Below are 19,471 nucleotides of genomic sequence, written 5' to 3'. Positions count from 1 at the left end.
GGATCATGTCTTTGTTAGTGGGCAAACGTACAAAATCAGCAGGGGATCAAATACCTTTTTCCCTCACTGTATATACAAGGTCAGTTCCAACACCATATATACAATGTGCAGGTATACTGGAGTGATAGAGACATGTACAGTGCATTCGGAAAGTGTTCAGACCCTTTGACTTTTTCCACATTGTTACATTACAGCCTTATTCTAAAATTGATTAAATTGTTTTTTCCCCTACTCAATCTACACACAATACCCCATAATGACAAAGCAAAAATAGGTTTTCATTAAAAATAAAAAAACGGAAATATCACATTTACATACAGTGGGGAGAACAAGTATTTGATACACTGGCGATTTTGCAGGTTTTCCTACTTACAAAGCATGCAGAGGTCTGTAATTTTTATCATAGGTACACTTCAACTGTGAGAGACGGAATCTAAAACAAAAATCCAGAAAATCACATTGTATGATTTTTAAGTAATTAATTTGCATTTTATGGCATGACATAAGTATTTGATACATCAGAAAAGCAGAACTTAATATTTGGTACAGAAACCTTTGTTTGCAATTACAGAGATCATACGTTTCCTGTAGGTCTTGACCAGGGTTGCACACACTGCAGCAGGGATTTTGGCCCACTCCTCCATACAGACCTTCTGTCGCTGGGCAATATGGATTTTCAGCTCCCTCCAAAGATGTTCTATTGGGTTCAGGTCTGGAGACTGGCTAGGCCACTCCAGGACCTTGAGATGCTTCTTACGGAGCCACTCCTTAGTTGCCCTGGCTGTGTGTTTCGGGTCGTTGTCATGCTGGAAGGCCCAGCCACGACCCATCTTCAATGCTCTTACTGAGGGAAGGAGGTTGTTGGCCAAGATCTCGCGATACATGGCCCCATCCATCCTCCCCTCAATGCGGTGCAGTCGTCCTGTCCCCTTTGCAGAAAAGCATCCCCAAAGAATGATGTTTCCACCTCCATGTTTCACGGTTGGGATGATGTTCTTGGGGTTGTACTCATCCTTCTTCTTCCTCCAAACACGGCGAGTGGAGTTTAGACCAAAAAGCTCTATTTTTGTCTCCAACACCATCATTAAGTTTGCCGACGACACAACAGTGGTAGGCCTGATCACCGACAACGATGAGACAGCCTATAGGGAGGAGGTCAGAGATCTGGCCGTGTGGTGCCAGGACAACAACCTCTCCCTCAACGTGACCAAGACAAAGGAGATGATTGTGGACTACAGGAAAAAAAAGAGGACTGAGCACGCCCCCATTCTCATCGACGGGGCTGTAGTGGAACAGGTTGAGAGCTTCAAGTTCCTTGGTGTCCACATCACCAACGAACTATCATGGTCCAAACACACCAAGACAGTCGTGAAGAGGGCACGACAAAGCCTATTCCCCCTCAGGAGACTAAAAAGATTTGGCATGGGTCCTCAGATCCTCAAAAAATTCTACAGCTGCACCATCGAGAGCATCCTGACTGGTTGCATCACCGCCTGGTATGGCAACTGCTTGGCCTCTGACCGCAAGGCACTACAGAGGGTAGTGCGTACGGCCCAGTACATCACTGGGGCAAAGCTCCCTGCCATCCAGGACCTCTATACCAGGCGGTGTCAGAGGAAGGCCCTCAAAATTGTCAAAGACTCCAGTCACCCTAGTCATAGACTGTTCTCTCTGCTACCGCACGGCAAGCGGTACCGGAGTGCCAAGTCTAGGTCCAAAAGACTTCTCAACAGCTTCTACCCCCAAGCCATAAGACTCCTGAACAGCTAATCATGGCTACCCGGACTATTTGCACTGCCCCCCCACCCCATCCTTTTTACGCTGCTGCTACTCTGTTAAGTATTTATGCATAGTCACTTTAACTCTACCCACATGTACATATTACCTCAACTACCTCAACTAGCCGGTGCCCCCGCACATTGACTATGCAACGGTACCCCCCTGTATATATAGCCTCCCTACTGTCACTTTATTCTATTGTATATATAGCCTCCCTACTGTCACTTTATTTTTTACTTCTGCTCTTTTTTTCTCAACACTTTTTTGTTGTTGTTTTATTCTTACTTTTTTGTTTAAAATAAATGCACTGTTGGTTAAGGGCTGTAAGTAAGCATTTCACTGTAATGTCTGCACCTGTTGTATTCGGCGCATGTGACCAATAAAATTTGATTTGATTTGATTTGATTCATCAGACCACATGACCTTCTCCCATTCCTCCTCTGGATCATCCAGATGGTCATTGGCAAACTTCAGACGGGCCTGGACATGCGCTGGCTTGAGCAGGGGGACCTTGCGTGCGCTGCAGGATTTTAATCCATGACGGCGTAGTGTGTTACTAATGGTTCTTTGAGACTGTGGTCCCAGCTCTCTTCAGGTCATTGACCAGGTCCTGCCGTGTAGTTATGGGCTGATCCCTCACCTTCCTCATGATCATTGATGCCCCACGAGGTGAGATCTTGCATGGAGCCCCAGACCGAGGGTGATTGACCGTCATCTTGAACTTCTTCCATTTTCTAATAATTGCGGCAACAGTTGTTGCCTTCTCACCAAGCTGCTTGCCTATTGTCCTGTAGCCCATCCCAGCCTTGTGCAGGTCTACAATTTTATCCCTGATGTCCTTACACAGCTCTCTGGTCTTAGCCATTGAGGAGAGGTTGGAGTCTGTTTGATTGAGTGTGTGGACAGGTGTGTTTTAAACAGGTAACGAGTTCAAACAGATGCAGTTAATACAGGTAATGAGTGGAGAACAGGAGGGCTTCTTAAAGAAAAACTAACAGGTCTGTGAGAGCCGGAATTCTTACTGGTTGGTAGGTGATCAAATACTTATGTCATGCAATAAAATGCAAATTAATTACTTAAAAATCATACAATGTGATGTTCTAGATTTTTGTTTTAGATTCCGTCTCTCACAGTTGAAGTGTACCTATGATAAAAATGATAGACCTCTACATGCTTTGTAAGTAGGAAAACCTGCAAAATCGGCAGTGTATCAAATACTTGTTCTCCCCACTGTAAGTATTCAGATCCTTTACTCAGTACTTTGTTGAAGCACCTTTGGCAGCGATTACGGCCTCAAGTCTTCTTGGGTATGATGCTACAAGCTTGGCACACCTGTATTTGGGGAATGTCTCCATTCTTCTCTGCAGATCCACTCAAGTTCTGTCAGGTTGGATGGGGAGCGTCGCTGCACAGCTATTTTCAGGTCTCTCCAGAGATGTTCGATCAGGTTCAAGTCCGGGCTCTGGCTGGGCCACTCAAGGATATTCAGAGACTTGTCCCAAAGCCACTCCTGCGTTGTCTTGGTATGCTTAGGGTCGTTGTCCTATTGGAAGGTGAACCTTTGCCCCAGTCTGAGGTCCTGAGCACTCTGTAACTGAGTGTGGAGTGAGATCGCTTGTAGGCAGGGAGCCTAGGGCGACAGAGGATGACACAGTGTGTATATAAATGTTGAGTCAAAGTTTTTTTCAGATTATTTTATTTTTGAGAGCTGTGTTTTGTGGTAACCCAAGCCCGCCAGCATACATCCTTGTTGTACTATTTTAATATTGATTGTAATAAAATAAAAAATAAATGGTGGAAAAACTACCCAATTGTCATACTTGAGTAACAGTAAAAGATACCTTAATAGAAAATGTGCGTGAATTGGACAATTTTTCTGTCCTGCTAAGCATTGAAAATGTAATGAGTACTTTTGGGTGTCAGGGAAAATGTATGGAGTAAAAAGTACATTATTTTCTTTAGGAATGTAGTGAAGTAAAATATGAAAGTTGTCAAAAATATAAGTAGTAAAGTACAGATACCCCATAAAATGACTTAAGTAGTACTTTAAAGTATTTTTACTTAAGAACTTTACACCACTGCCTTCATGTGGTGCATTTCCATATCCAGTACCCAGTTCAGGTCTTCTGTCTGATTCCCTCAGCATTCTCTCTCCTCAACATATCTTTCCATGTAACTTACTGTGGTATCTCACAATCAAAATCTACAACATAAAATAAAAACCTGTGTTTACAGTTAAAGATGAATGTGTTTCTGACTTAGTTTTGTATTACAGTACTAATTGGTGGATTACTGTTGCTACCAATATCCCTGTGAGCCTCCCAGGCCCATGTTGCCCAGGGTTAAGAATATAAATTGTTGATTCATAATATTACATTGTATTATATTACACTCTCTAAACTTGTTCTACAGATCTCTTGGCCAAAATCTGTTAACTGTTTTTTTATATACATTTTGAGATCTGGCCGTGTAACCCCTGCAATACCTCTGCGGAACCCACTTGGAGAACCGCTGATATATACGTTCATTGTGTGGTCTTGTTGGTTTCCACTCCAATATCATGAGATCTCAAAATTGCAGAAATGGAGAATGCAGTGATAAGGCTATTACATTTTAGGACAAGTAGTTTTGGTCTGTGATATAGTCTTGAGTGGTTTTGATATGAAAGTGAAACCCTCGTATACTTTCACGTTATCATCTTGTTTAGTTGATTAGGCCACGTAGCTGATTCACCTGGGAATACACTGCCCTTGCAATAACCTGTTTTTAAGGCTCCCTTGTCATTCTACTATTGCATACAGTTGCATAACTGTTTACACAACTGTTTGTATATGGATTTTGGTAGGGAAACAAGGTCTTTAACACATTCTAAAAGTTATCTGATTACTTTACAGGATGTGCTGCATTTCAAATTGTTTCTTTTATTATGAAAAAAATTTATGCACTCACTAACTGTAAGTCGCTCTGGATAAGAGTGTCTGCTAAATGACTAAAATATAAATGTAAATGTTTTCATTAAGGATCTCTCTGTACTTTGCTCCGTTCATCTTTCCCTCGATCCTGACTAGTCTCCCAGTCCCTGCCGCTGAAAACATACCGACAGCTGCCACCACCATGCTTCACCGTAGGGATAGTGCCAGATTTCCTCCAGACGTGACGCTTGGCATTCAGGCCAACGAGTTCAATCTTGGTTTCATCATACCAGAGAATCTTGTTTCTCATTGTCTGAGAATCCTTTAGGTGCCTTTTGGCAAACTCCAAGCGGGCTGTCATGTGCCTTTTACTGAGGAGTGGCTTCCGTCTGGCCACTCTACCATAAAGGCCTGATTGGTGGAGTGCTGCAGAGATGGTTGTCCTTCTGGAAGGTTCTCCCATCTCCACAGAGGAACTCTGGAGCTCTGTCAGAGTGACCATTGGGTTATTGGTCACCTCCCTGACCAAGGCCCTTCTCCCGCGATTGCTCAGTTTGGCCGGGCGGCCAGCTTTAGGAAGAGTCTTGGTGGTTCCAAACTTCCTCCATTTAAGAAAGATGGAGGCCACTGTGTTCTTGGGGACCTTCAATGCTTCAGAAATTTTTTGGTACCCTTCCCCAGATCTGTGCCTCAACACAATCCTGTCTCAGAGCTCAACAAACATATCCTTCAACCTCATGACTTGGTTTTTGCTCCGTCAACTGTGGGACATTACATAGACAGGTTTGTGCCTTTCCAAATCATGTCCAATCATTTGAATTTACCACAGGTGAACTCCAATCAAGTTGTAGAAACATCTCAAGGATGATCAATGGAAACAGGAAGCACCTGAGCTCAATTTCGAGTCTCATAGCAAAGGGTCTGAATACTTATTTCCATTTTTTTATTCTTAATACATTTGCAAAACATTCTAAGAACCTGTTTTCGCTTTGTCATTATGGGGTAATGTGTGTAGATTGATGAGGCAAAAAAATTATTTAATTCATTTTAGAATAAGGCTGTAACGTAACAAAATGTGGAAAAAGTCAAGGGGCCTGAATACTTTCCAAATGCACTGTATGTATAGGGGTAAGGTGACTAGGCATCAGGATATACACAGAGTATACCAAACATTAGGAACACCATCCTAATTATTGAGTTGCATCCCTTATTGATATCAATAAGGGATCATAGCTCGTTTGTTAAGTCTAATGACACTGCTGGTCCTGCTCACACTGCCCTACCCTATGCTTTGACTTCTTTCTCCCCTCTCTCTCCAGATAAAATCTTGCGACTTGTGACTGCAGGCCGCCCAACAACCTGCCCGCTTGACCCCATCCCCTCCTCTCTTCTCCAGACCATCTCCGGTGACCTTCTCCCCTACCTCACCTCGCTGATCAACTCATCCTTGACCACTGGCTATGTCCCTTCAGTCTTCAAGAGAGCGAGAGTTGCACCCCTTCTCAAAAAACCAACACTCGATCCCACTGATGTCAACAACTACAGACCAGTATCCCTTCTTTCTTTTCTTTCCAAAACTATTGAGCGTGCCGTCTTTAGCCAACTCTCTTGCTATCTCTCTCAGAATGACCTTCTTGATCCAAACCAGTCAGGTTTCAGGACTGGTCATTCAACTGAGACTGCTCTTCTCTGTGTCACGGAGGCTCTCCGCACTGCTAAAGCTAACTCTCTCTCCTCTGCTCTTGTCCTTCTAGACCTGTCTGCTGCCTTTGATACTGTGAACCATCAGATCCTCCTCTCCACCCTCTCCGAGCTGGGCATCTCCGGCGCGGCTCACTCCTGGATTGCGTCCTACCTGACCGGTCGCTCCTACCAAGTGGCGTGGCGAGAATCTGTCTCCGCACCACGTGCTCTCACCACTGGTGTCCCCCAGGGCTCAGTTCTAGGCCCTCTCCTTTTCTCCCTATACACCAAGTCACTTGGCTCTGTCATATCCTCACATGGCCTCTCCTATCATTGCTACGCTGACGATACACAACTAATCTTCTCCTTTCCCCCTTCTGACAACCAGGTGGCGAATCGCATCTCTGCATGTCTGGCAGACATATCAGTATGGATGATGGATCACCACCTCAAGCTGAACCCTGGCAAGACGGAGCTGCTCTTCCTCCCGGGGAAGGACTGCCCGTTCCATGATCTCGCCATCACGGTTGACAACTCCGTTGTGTCCTCCTCCCAGAGTGCGAAGAGCCTTGGCGTGACCCTGGACAACACCCTGTCGTTCTCCGCTAACATCAAGGCGGTGACCCGATCCTGCAGGTTCATGCTCTACAACATTCGGAGAGTACGACCCTGCCTTACACAGGAAGCGGCACAGGTCCTAATCCAGGCACTTGTCATCTCCCGTCTGGATTACTGCAACTCGCTGTTGGCTGGGCTCCCTGCCTGTGCCATTAAACCCCTACAACTCATCCAGAATGCCGCAGCCCGTCTGGTGTTCAACCTTCCCAAGTTCTCTCACGTCACCCCCCTCCTCCGCACACTCCACTGGCTTCCAGTTGAAGCTCGCATCTGTTACAAGACCATGGTGCTTGCCTATGGAGCTGTGAGGGGAACGGCACCTCCGTACCTTCAGGCTCTGATCAGTCCCTACACCCAAACGAGGGCATTGCGTTCATCCACCTCTGGCCTGCTGGCTCCCCTTCCTCTGCGGAAGCATAGTTCCCGCTCAGCCCAGTCAAAACTGTTCGCTGCTCTGGCACCCCAATGGTGGAACAAGCTCCCTCACGACGCCAGGACAGCGGAGTCACTCACCACCTTCCGGAGACATTTGAAACCCCACCTCTTTAAGGAATACCTGGGATAGGATAAAGTAATCCTTCTACCCCCCCAAAAAAACAAAAAAATAATAAAAAAATAAAATAAAATAAAATCATTTGTAAAGTGGTTATCCCACTGGCTATAGGGTGAATGCACCAATTTGTAAGTCGCTCTGGATAAGAGCGTCTGCTAAATGACGTAAATGTAAATGTAATAGCTTTCACCTGGATTCACCTGTCAGTCTGTCATGGAAAGAGCAGGTGTCCTTAATTTTGCTCAGTGTACGATAAACAGAGTAGCAGCAGCGTAAATGATGATAGTATGTGAGTGTTTGTGCGTTTCTGTAGAGTCCGTATACATTTGTGTGCATGTTATGTGTGTGTTGGAGTGTCAGTGTGTGTGTAGAGTCCCGTGAGTGTGCAAAGAGATAAAAAATAAATACAAGGGCCAACTCAGATATTCCGTATAACAATTCTGTTAGCTATTTAGAAGTGTTATGGCTTGGGGATAGAAGCTGTTCAGGACCCTGTTGGTGTCATACTTGATGCAACGGTACCACTTGCCGTGCGGAAGCAGAGAGAACAGTCTATGGCTTGGGTCGCTGGAGTCTTTAATGATTTTCTGGGTCTTCCTTTCACACCGCCTGATATAGAGGTCCTGGATGGCAGGGAGCTCGGCCCCAATGATGTACTGGCCTGTCCGCACCACCTTCTGTAGCGCCATGTGATCGAGGGCGGTGTTGTTGCCATACCAAGCAGTAATGCAGCCAGTTAAGATGCTCTCAATGGTGCAACTGTAGACCTTTTTGAGGATTTGAGGGCCCATTGCCAAACCTTTTCAACTTCCTGAGGGGGAAGAGGCACTGTTGTGCCTTCTTCACGACTGTGCACGTGGACCATTCTAAGTGCTTAGTGATTTGGACACAGAGGAACATGAAGCTCTCAACCCGCTCCACTGCAGCCCGTCGATGTGGATGGGGGAGTGCCCCCCCCCCCCCCCTTTCCTGCAGTCCATGATCAGCTCCTTGATCTTACTGACGTTGAGGGAGAGGTTGTTGTCCCGCCACCACACTGCCAGGTCACCGATCTCCTCCTTGTAGGCTGTCTCATCGTCGCCGGTGATCAGACCTACCACCGTCGTATCGTCAGCAAACTTAATAATGGTGTTGGAGTCGTGTGTGGCCATGCAGTCGTGTGTGAACAGGAAGTACAGGAGGGGACTAAGCACACACCCCTTTGGGGCCCCCGTGTTGAGGGTCAGTGTGGCGGACGTGATGTTGCCTACCCTTCACCACCTGGGGTCGGCCCACCAGGAAGTCCAGGATCCAGATACAGAGGGAGATGTTCAGTCCCAGGGTCCTAAGCTTGGTGACGAGCTTGGAAGGGACAATGGTGTTGAACACTGAGCTGTGGTCAATGAACAGCATTCTCACAAAAGGAGAGAGAAAGAGTGGAGAGAGAGAGAAAGGAGAGAGAGAGAAAAAGAGAAGGAAACAGAATGAGAGGAGGCGAAAACAAGGAGCCAGGTCTCTGATGGTAATAAAGACTGCATCACAGGGAGAACAAGGACCAGGAATATTGAAGTACTTTACACTACTAGACCTTGTGGTAGCACCCTCATCATTTATTCCAGGGTCACTAACTCACTACAGTAACCCACACTAGGGCTGGGCGATATCTCATTCCAAAATCATGGGCATTAATATGGAGATGGTCCCCCCTTTGCTGCTATAACAGCCTCCACTCTTCTGGGAACACTTTCCACTAGATGTTGGAACATTGCTTCGGGGACTTCCATTCAGCCACAAGAGCATTAGTGAGATCGGGCACCGATGTTGGGCGATTAGGCCTGGCTCACAGTTGTCGTTCCAATTCATCCCAAAGGTGTTCGATGTGGTTGAGGTCAGGACAGTCAAGTTCTTCCACACCGATCTCGACAAACCATTTCTGTATGGACCTCGCTTTGTGCACGGGGGCATTGTCATGCTGAAACAGGAAAGGGCCTTCCCCAAACTGTTGCCATAAAGTTGGAAGCACAGAATCATCTAGAATGTCATTGTATGCTGTAGAGTTAAGATTTCCCTTCACTGGAACAAAGGGGCCTAGCCCGAACCATGAAAAACAGCCCCAGACCATTATTCCTCCTCCACCAAACTTTATAGTTGGCACTATGCATTTGGGCAGGTAGCCTTCTCCTGGCATCCGCCAAACCCAGATTTGTCCGTCGGACTGCCAGATTGTGAAGTATGATTCATCACTCCAGAGAACGCGTTTCCACTGCTCCAGAGTCCAATGGCGGCTATCTTTACAACACCCCAGCCGACGCTTGACATTGTGCAGGGTGATCTTATGTTTGTGTGCGGCTGCTCGGCCATGGAAACCCATTTCATGAAGCTCCCGATTAACAGTTCTTGTGCCGACGTTGCTTCCATGGCCGAACTTGGTAGTGAGTGTTGCAACTGACAGACAATATTTACGCTCTACGCGCTTCAGCACCTGGAGGTCCCGTTCTGTGAGCTTGTGTGGCCTACAATTTCACGGCTAAGCCGTTGTTGCTCCTAGAAGTTTCCACTTCACAATAACAGCACTTCGAGTTGACCAGGGCAGCTCTAACTGGGCAGAAATTTGAGGAACTGACTTGTTGGAAAGGTGGCATTCTATGACGGTGCCACGTTGAAAGTCACTTAGCTCTTCAGTAAGACCATTCTACTGCCAATGTTTGTCTACGGAGATTGCATGGCTGTGTGCTCGATTTTATACACCTGTCAGCAAGGGGTGTGGCTGAAATAGCCGAATCCACTAATTTGAAGAGGTGTCAACATACTTTTGCATATATAGCGTATCATATCACAGTTAATTTTTTTCTATGTTGAAGGTATGATGGCATTTTATGTTTTTGAATAATACAAATTCTATATTGTCTTTATGAGTAGTGCGTGACCCTAGATGATTTCAATGGGTCTTTCTCCATTCTGATTGTTTTATACGGTTTATTAAACAAAAAATAATTTCCTGCATATCCATGTAGGGCTGCACGATATGGGCAAAAAACACTAGGCCTTATTTTTAACCAAATGTTGCAATTGTCATTTGACTTGCGAATTAGATCAAAACACTTGGAATCATGGAAATATATTGTTTATTCTAATTCTATAATTAGAATATAAATATTATTGGCCACTTTGAATACAGTGTTGTTTGACATGACAACGAATGAAAACACCAGGGAGGAGTTATTGTGACTGGGTAGGAACCAAAGTGATGGTCAGTGTTTCCTAGGGGACCCCATCATCTTTGGCAACATTCAATGTTTCTTCATGTAGCTAACATATTCATGCTTTGCCTATTCCTCTTTGATTTAGAAGATACTGTTGCACAAACAATATGCATATTTAGGCCTACACCAAAACTCATATCAGGTTGTACTAGCCAGCTAAATTTGCTCTGACTCAGTACATTTATTAACTAGCTAGCTAGCTAGCCAGCTAACTAGCGATTAGCATTAGCGGCTAACACGATTTAGCTAAAACTTGCTAAGAAAAGACAAACTAGCTGTTTGCAGATGTAAGAAACACAAACTAATAGTGTAATTAATTATAGAACGCTTGTGGATGTATTATTAAGAAGCAAAGTGGAAACATCGTTGTCATTAATATTGTTGCATGTGCTGCATTTACCATGCAGACTTAACACAAGTGTCTCATGGCCAAGCAACAACAAATGTGCTCCTTGAGTGACAGGTGGTGGGGCTAGGTCTGAGGAAAACGGAATTGAGAGAGAAAGGGTGGAGTGGGATGACTCAAGTAGCGGTGTAAACAATAGAAATTGACGTTACACACGGCATATCACAAACCAAACATTCAAATACCATTATAGAAGGTAAAGTAAAAACTCAAACCGGTCTATGCAGCAATGCTGGTATATAGTAAAATACGGTATACCGCCCAGCCCTAAACCACACTGTAACCAACATTGGTTTCCTCATTAATGGAGCTGGTGTAATTACCAGAGATTTACAGACGATGCGCAGCCACCCATTACTACAACCACCCAGCAGCCTCACACCACAGGAGAGGGCTGTGTTGAAGTACTCTCTCTATGTCAAGCCTCTCTCACATACACAGGCACAGTACACGCAGTCACACACACCTCCACCCCCACCCCCAAACACAGCTCTGTAGTAGCTGCTTTGCCCCTCCTACTCATAAGTCAATAGGCCCAGTTTGGAAACACTTTAAACATACTTGCACATCGCTCTTCTCTCTCGTAACAAACAGGGGGAAACTTCAAGACATGGTTTCCAGCACCATACCCCCGCAGGGTTAATTAGGATTGTTTTAAACAGCCACCGCCATGCTTTTTAAACATTTATGGGCACATGCATTACAACAAGGACATTAACATATCCAGAAAGTTTTACCTCTACTCTGTTCCCCCATCCAACATAAGGGGGGGGGGGGGGGAGAGAGAGAGAGAGAGAGAGAGAGAGAGAGAGAGAGAGAGAGAGAGAGAGAGAGAGAGAGAGAGAGAGAGAGAGAGAGAGAGAGAGAGAGAGAGAGAGAGATACAGGCAGAGAGAGAGAGAGAGAGAGATACAGGCAGAGAGAGAGAGAGAGAGAGACACAGAGAGAGACACAGAGAGAGACACAGAGAGAGAGAGAGAGAGAGAGACACAGAGAGAGAGAGAGAGAGAGAGAGAGAGACACAGAGAGAGAGAGAGACACACAAACACAGAGAGAGAGAGAGAGCGAGAGCGGAGAGAGAGCGAAGGAGAGAGAGAGAGAGAGAGAGACAGAGAGAGGGAGGGAAGGTTGACCTCTGCTGCCCCCTCTGTTACAGCCTAGTAATGACAGGGGATATCATTTGACATTTTGACATTTTAGTCATTTAGCAGACGCTCTTATCCAGAGCGACTTACAGTTAATCATATCATCTAGCCCAACAGCACCCAACACAACAGCATCTGATCTGAGCCCTACTGACAAACTGACAGAATAAGAATCAGCATGGAGCTGGATAGAGGGAGTCACACAGACACACAGGTGCTTTTGTCACAGAACATGCACACATCACACATACATGTACAGTGGGGGAAAAAAGTATTTAGTCAGCCACCAATTGTGCAAGTTCTCCCACTTAAAAAGATGAGAGAGGCCTGTAATTTTCATCATAGGTACACGTCAACTATGACAGACAAAATGAGAATAAAAAAAATCCAGAAAATCACATTGTAGGATTTTTAATGAATTTATTTGCAAATTATGGTGGAAAATAAGTATTTGGTCAATAGCAAAAGTTTCTCAATACTTTGTTATATACCCTTTGTTCGCAATGACACAGGTCAAACGTTTTCTGTAAGTCTTCACAAGGTTTTCACACACTGTTGCTGGTATTTTGGCCCATTCCTCCATGCAGATCTCCTCTAGAGCAGTGATGTTTTGGGGCTGTCGCTGGGCAACACAGACTTTCAACTCCCTCCAAAGATTTTCTATGGGGTTGAGATCTGGAGACTGGCTAGGCCACTCCAGGACCTTGAAATGCTTCTTACGAAGCCACTCCTTCGTTGCCCGGGCGGTGTGTTTGGGATCATTGTCATGCTGAAAGACCCAGCCACGTTTCATCTTCAATGCCCTTGCTGATGGAAGGAGGTTTTCACTCAAAATCTCACGATACATGGCCCCATTCATTCTTTCCTTTACACGGATCAGTCGTCCTGGTCCCTTTGCAGAAAAACAGCCCCAAAGCATGATGTTTCCACCCCCATGCTTCACAGTAGGTATGGTGTTCTTTGGATGCAACTCAGCATTCTTTGTCCTCCAAACACGACGAGTTGAGTTTTTACCAAAAAGTTATATTTTGGTTTCATCTGACCATATGACATTCTCCCAATCCTCTTCTGGATCATCCAAATGCACTCTAGCAAACGTCAGACGGGCCTGGACATGTACTGGCTTAAGCAGGGGGACACGTCTTGCACTGCAGGATTTGAGTCCCTGGCGGCGTAGTGTGTTACTGATGGTAGGCTTTGTTACTTTGGTCCCAGCTCTCTGCAGGTCATTCACTAGGTCCCCCCGTGTGGTTCTGGGATTTTTGCTCACCGTTCTTGTGATCATTTTGACCCCACGGGGTGAGATCTTGCGTGGAGCCCCAGATCGAGGGAGATTATCAGTGGTCTTGTATGTCTTCCATTTCCTAATAATTGCTCCCACAGTTGGTTTCTTCAAACCAAGCTGCTTACTTATTGCAGATTCAGTCTTCCAAGCCTGGTGCAGGTCTACAATTTTGTTTCTGGTGTCCTTTGACAGCTCTTTGGTCTTGGCCATAGTGGAGTTTGAAGTGTGACTGTTTGAGGTTGTGGACAGGTGTCTTTTATACTGATAAGTTCAAACAGGTGCCATTAATACAGGTAACGAGTGGAGGACAGAGGAGCCTCTTAAAGAAGAGGTTACAGGTCTGTGAGAGCCAGAAATCTTGCTTGTTTGTAGGTGACCAAATACTTATTTTCCACCATAATTTGCAAATAAATTCATTAAAAATCCTACAATGTGATTTTCTGGATTTTTTTTCTCAATTTGTCTGTCATAGTTGACGTGTACCTATGATGAAAATTACAGGCCTCTCATCTTTTTAAGTGGGAGAACTTGCACAATTGGTGGCTGACTAAATACTTTTTTCCCCCACTGTATCAGTTAGAGCCAGGCGTTTTTCCTAATAATTTGACCTGACCAGGAAAAACTCTGAGCCCTAGTTATAGCCCATTAATATGGTTTCCACTAGTTTCCACAGCCACAAAGTTAAAATAGGCTAAATCGTAACTCCTTTTGGTCTCAATTTAAGGTTAGGATTAGGAATAAGGTTAGCAGTGTGGTTAGGGTTAGCGAAGAGAAATTGTAGCAATAGACAGGGTTTATGACTTTGTGACTGTGGTAACTAGTGATGACCGATCACTAGGACTCAGAGGTTTTCCTGGTCAGGTCACATTGTTTCAGCTCATTTGATCTTGTTCTTGATACCATTTCTTGTTTTGAGGTGTTTTGACTGATGTCACATCTATGCTAATATGGCTAAAATTTGCTAGCTAGATAGCTAACCAACAACCATAACAATGTATTTGAGAGACAAGTTCTCATTGTGCAACTTTATTTATGTTTTCAATAAACATTGGAGACAAAATATAGTTTACATGTTATCAACAATCTAAGCCAACCCGTCTGTTTTGCCCCATAGTTGCGCACAAGTCGGTTTTGTTGCTAAACAACCAACCAGTCTATAGAGATACAGGTAACTGCCAAAATAAAGGAAACAGTAACAGTGTCTTAATAGGGCGTTGGGCCAACATGAGCTGCCAGAACAGCTTCAATGCGCCTTGACACCATTCTACACGGAGAAATTCCATCATTTGGTATTTTGTTGATGGTGTTGGAAAACGCTGTCTCAGGCGCCACTCCAGAATCTCCTATAAATTGTTCAGTTGGGTTGAGATCTGGTGACAGACACACACCCTTTAAACCCCTATGCTCCTTTGAGACCCCTCTTTCAAAGTCACTGAGATCTCTTCTTCTAGCCATGGTACTCAAAATAATGGGCAACTGGGCATTTTTATACATGACCCTAAGCATGATGGGATGTTAATTGCATAATTAACTCAGAAACCGCACCTGTTTTCAATATACCTTGAATCCCTCATTCACCTTATTTCCTTTATTTTGGCAGTTACCTGTATCTCTATGTTATGTTAACTTGTGTCCTACCTCACAGAAGAGAGTGAGCTTGTCGTCAGGCAGCAGCCCATTGGCCTCGTCCAGCAGGAAGTCTCTCCTGATGAACTTCTTAAAGCCCCAGTCCTTCCCCTGGACAAACCGGTACGCCCTCTGGCTCTCTGTAAAGGGGAACAACACACAGACAGTTAGTGCATGTGTGTGTGTGTGTGTCATGACCATGAGAAAGGAGAGAGAGAAAGTGAGCACAGCCCGACAAGACAGGAGGTTGAATGAAGGAAGTGTCACCTGCAGGGGACTTTTAACACCTCATAAGAAAACGATGCCACACATTTTTTACACACTCTCTCATCTCTGGCACGCACTCACGCACACAAGCACGATAAGCAGGTGGGATAAGCAGGGATCAAAGCCTCCCATTATAATGTGCTTATGGACTGCAAGTATGTCTGACTGAGGAAAGGCAGGGAGGGTTCTGGGCACTACAAACACACAGGAGAAATGCCTTCATCCGGTCCTTCACCAGGAATACTTACACACACTGGCTGCGTCCAGAATGGCACCCCTTTCCCCATATAGTGTACTACAAATGTAGTGCACTATGTAGGGAATAGGGTGCCATTTGGGACACAAACACTGAGGACATACTCACCGTACATATCACAATGACTAGAGTCAAAGACGTTGCTGTACCATGGTGGTTCTGGTGGCCCAGTTGGTAAGAGTGTAATGCTAACAATGCCAAGGTCATGGGTTCAAGTCCCTCAGGGATCACTTACTACAAATATAATGGCCTCACTTTACTGTAAGTGGCTTTGGATCAAAGCGTCTGCCAAGTCAGATCACAATGAATTCCCTGCTCAGAGATTTTACTCCTCCAAGACCCTCTCAAAGACCTCCAATGAAACTTCACATAAATATCTCGTCATGTATAGTATGACAGGATCCTAAGAAGCTCCTGTAGGGCATGTATCTCCTGCAGTATAGGATGAGGGTCCCTGGGGCCTAAAGAACCACACTCACACCAGGCCGATTGTCGATCTGCCGTTCGTCTGCCGCTCGTTTGGGGTGGTGTGTTTTAGGGACCACCCACTGATGGACGTCTGGCTGCAGACTTATTCGCGCGATTCTACATGAATAATCGGTTTGCCGGCACTCTGTTCAGAGGTGCAAAGTACCATCGGCCAGCAAACGCTGCTGGTGTGTCCAAGCCTTAAGAGATCTCCTGCCAGATTCCAGTGGGAGTCATTCAGATGGGGTAACAGCTCTGCTGTAAGCTCTATGTCAAATCCACCAGCAGCGGTATGATGCAGTGGTGGGTACAGCAGCCAACCAGGCAGGCAAGCAGGGGCTGTATCCCAAATGGCACCCTATTCCGTTTATAGTGCACTATATTGACCAGAGCCCTATGGGTTATATGGAATAGGGAATATGCTGCCATTTTGGACGCATGCAGGCAGTGATGGTGTTGAGTGGATATGCAGTTCTCCAGTTCTCCACCCCAGTGCTCAATCAGGGAGTCCTCCCCCTCTAATCCCCCCTCTGGAGACGGGCTCCAAACAGGCCCTGACAGCCACCCCCTCTCAGACTGACAGAAATCCAAACACTCCAAAGGCTCTTTTCTCTCCTCTTCTTTATTCATCGTCACTCTCCTCTTTTCCTCTCTGCATAACAGGAACTGATGTCAGAAGTGTTTCATTTAAAGGCTTTGTGTCAGTCTCTCACTCTCTCTCATCTGAAACCTGTGTTGTTGAAAGCCACGTCAAACTTCGGTGGTCATGACATGCCAAGTAGTGTATGGTTGGATACACACAAACACACAGCGCAAAAGCACTGCATCTTTGCCTCATCCTCGTCTGCCTGTTTGTCTCAAACCTTTCTGTCTGCCTTTTTTCTATTTCCTTTCTTTTCCGCCTTTCTGAAATGCGAGAGAGACTCAGGCATGGTCCCCTGGCCAGCAGCTCCTCTCCCTGTGTGGTGGTGGGATTGTTCTCAGTGTTATCAGGGTATATGGAAGAAGACCAGCAACCTGTGACAACTTCCTACTGGGTTGGGTCTCAGCCTAAACTGAGGTGTGAGGACAGTGGGAGGAGAGAGAGAAGGCTAGCTGGGAAGAGGAAGGGAGAGAACGGGAGCACAGAGAACGGAGGAGAAAGGGTGAGAGGAGTCCTACAGCAGGAAGAGGGAGAGAGGTGAGATTTCCCCTCCACTGCTCACTGCTAAGTCCCTGCTCACTCTCCACACTAAGGTGTATGTCTGTGTGCAGGTGTGTGTGTGCCTGTGCGTGTGTGTGTGTGTGTGTGTGTGTATTAAGCTGAGCTCAGCTGACCCTGCAGCCTCCACTGGGTCTCCTGAGCAGGACCAGAACCTCACCCTGGCAGGGGATCAACCGCAGGTCAGACCGCATGTGGTCACGGTCGGGTCACAGCAGGCTGGGGCCACCGAGTCAGGAGGGGAGGAACACACCAGGAATAACAAATAGGAGAAGAGGGGGAGGGGGGGGGGGGGGGGGGGGTGAGAAGAGTAGAGATGGAAGCCTGTCACTCAAACAGTGCAGGCAGAGGGGTAGCATGTGAGTTGAAATATGTAGATGGATGGAAAGAAATGCTGATTTAAAAATGGGAAGGGAGAGAGACACCGGGACAGAGTTTCAGAGAGGAGAACGGAAAGATGGAGTCAGAGCGAGCGAGAGAGGAGTGCCAGGGTGTTTTAGAGAGCATGGCATACATATTCAGGCTGTGGCTCAGGGGCCTGGTTGGCACACACAGTGAGAAGGTCGCCCAGAACACTGGCTGGCAAACATCACACACACTCTGGGCCAACAGCGGAGCACTCCTCAATAGTGGGGGTCACACCAAGAGATTGTGTGTGTGTGGGCATGACAGAGAAAGTGTGGGTAATGTACAGTATGTACATTAGTTCAAAACACAATTCTAATCCCTCCCTCCGTGGGCGATCATCTGTTCTCCGTAAGGAGGTTTAGAGAATCCCAAAGGAGCCTGGAGATTTTCCCCCATTACACAAACACATTCAAACATTCACACACACTGACCTTGACACACACAACTCCAACCCCATCCTCCCAACCATTACTGCCTACATCCCCATCCCACTTCTTCCCTCCACTTCAATTGCTGTTTTTTAGTCTAAAACCCATTGATTAAATACATTTACGTCATTTAGCAGACGCTCTTATCCAGAGCGACTTACAAATTGCTGCATTCAACTTATGATAGCCAGTGGGACAACCACTTTAAAAAAAAATATATATATATATTATTGGGGGGTTGGTGAGGGGGGGGGGGGGGGGGTAGAATGATTACTTTTCTATACTATACACAACACATAGAGTCCAATGTCTAACAGCATGATAGACAATGCTTCAATATATGTAATGGAGTACCTGCATTTGCATCAACCCCCACACTCCTTATACACACACACACACACACACACACACACACACACACACACACACACACACACACACACACCTACATAGGCTGACATATAACCAGGAAGGCAGGCACACATGCTTGCTCGCTCACACACACCACAAATACACAGGCAAACATAAACGCACACGAGCACATACACACACACACGCCATTCCCGAAGAAAATCTCATCTCTATTGAAGAATGAGCTCTATAAGCAAGTGTCAGCACAAACATCTGTAACGATGTTCCTTCTAGCCGTGTCGATACTATGTGATTATGTAAAGACTGTCCAATGACTCTTCCATTCTTCCCACAATACAACCACACTGAATGCCTGATCGCCCCCATCAGTTACCGCGAGCAACCAGCTCTGACAACCACAGACAAGCATTCAGACAGAGGTTTCAATCAGCCAGGACACCATCTAGAACTAAAGACAAACCCACTACTCTCTAACCACAACACCACAAACACTGTACTGCCAAATGAGATAGTTATTTTAAAATATACAATGTATGAAGACCTGTGTACACACAGCAAATTAAATTGAACCTGTGACCAAACACACTGGAGACATAACCTCTCCTTAGACCTAAGCACTTAAAAAGCACTACAAAGCCCACTGTCTGAGAGGAACACTAAGCTCTGGGTCATTTGAATAAACCCTAGCCACCACCGCCATATAGCAGGAGACTTCCTCTCCCTCTCTGTTCTCAGAGCAGCAGTGTGTCTGCCAGCAGGCTGTTTTATCTGGCACAGGAGAGAGAGGGGGGGGTACAAAGAGACATGTTACAAACCGTTGAAC

General features: G+C 45.7%; 1 protein-coding gene across 1 annotated transcript in view; it reads right to left on the bottom strand.

Moving 5' to 3' along the window:
* The window catches only part of LOC311115918 (speckle-type POZ protein-like), a gene marked incomplete at its 5' end in the record, with an annotated part of 44,459 nt that extends 29,071 nt beyond the window's left edge, over positions 1 to 15,388 (bottom strand). Inside the window, one exon of the mRNA XM_084191042.1 lies at positions 15,261 to 15,388. Within this exon, the coding sequence (XP_084047168.1) occupies positions 15,261 to 15,388 (128 nt within the window). The remainder of the gene's footprint in view (positions 1 to 15,260) is intronic.
* Between the last annotated feature and the right edge of the window lie 4,083 nt (positions 15,389 to 19,471).

The sequence above is a fragment of the Coregonus lavaretus genome (assembly GCF_964263955.1).
Source record: "Coregonus lavaretus genome assembly, contig: HAP1_SCAFFOLD_1048, whole genome shotgun sequence".
NCBI classification, from domain to species: Eukaryota; Metazoa; Chordata; class Actinopteri; order Salmoniformes; family Salmonidae; genus Coregonus; species Coregonus lavaretus.
The sequence above is the reverse complement of the archived record's forward strand: the minus strand, read 5'-3'. Positions and strand labels throughout refer to the sequence as shown.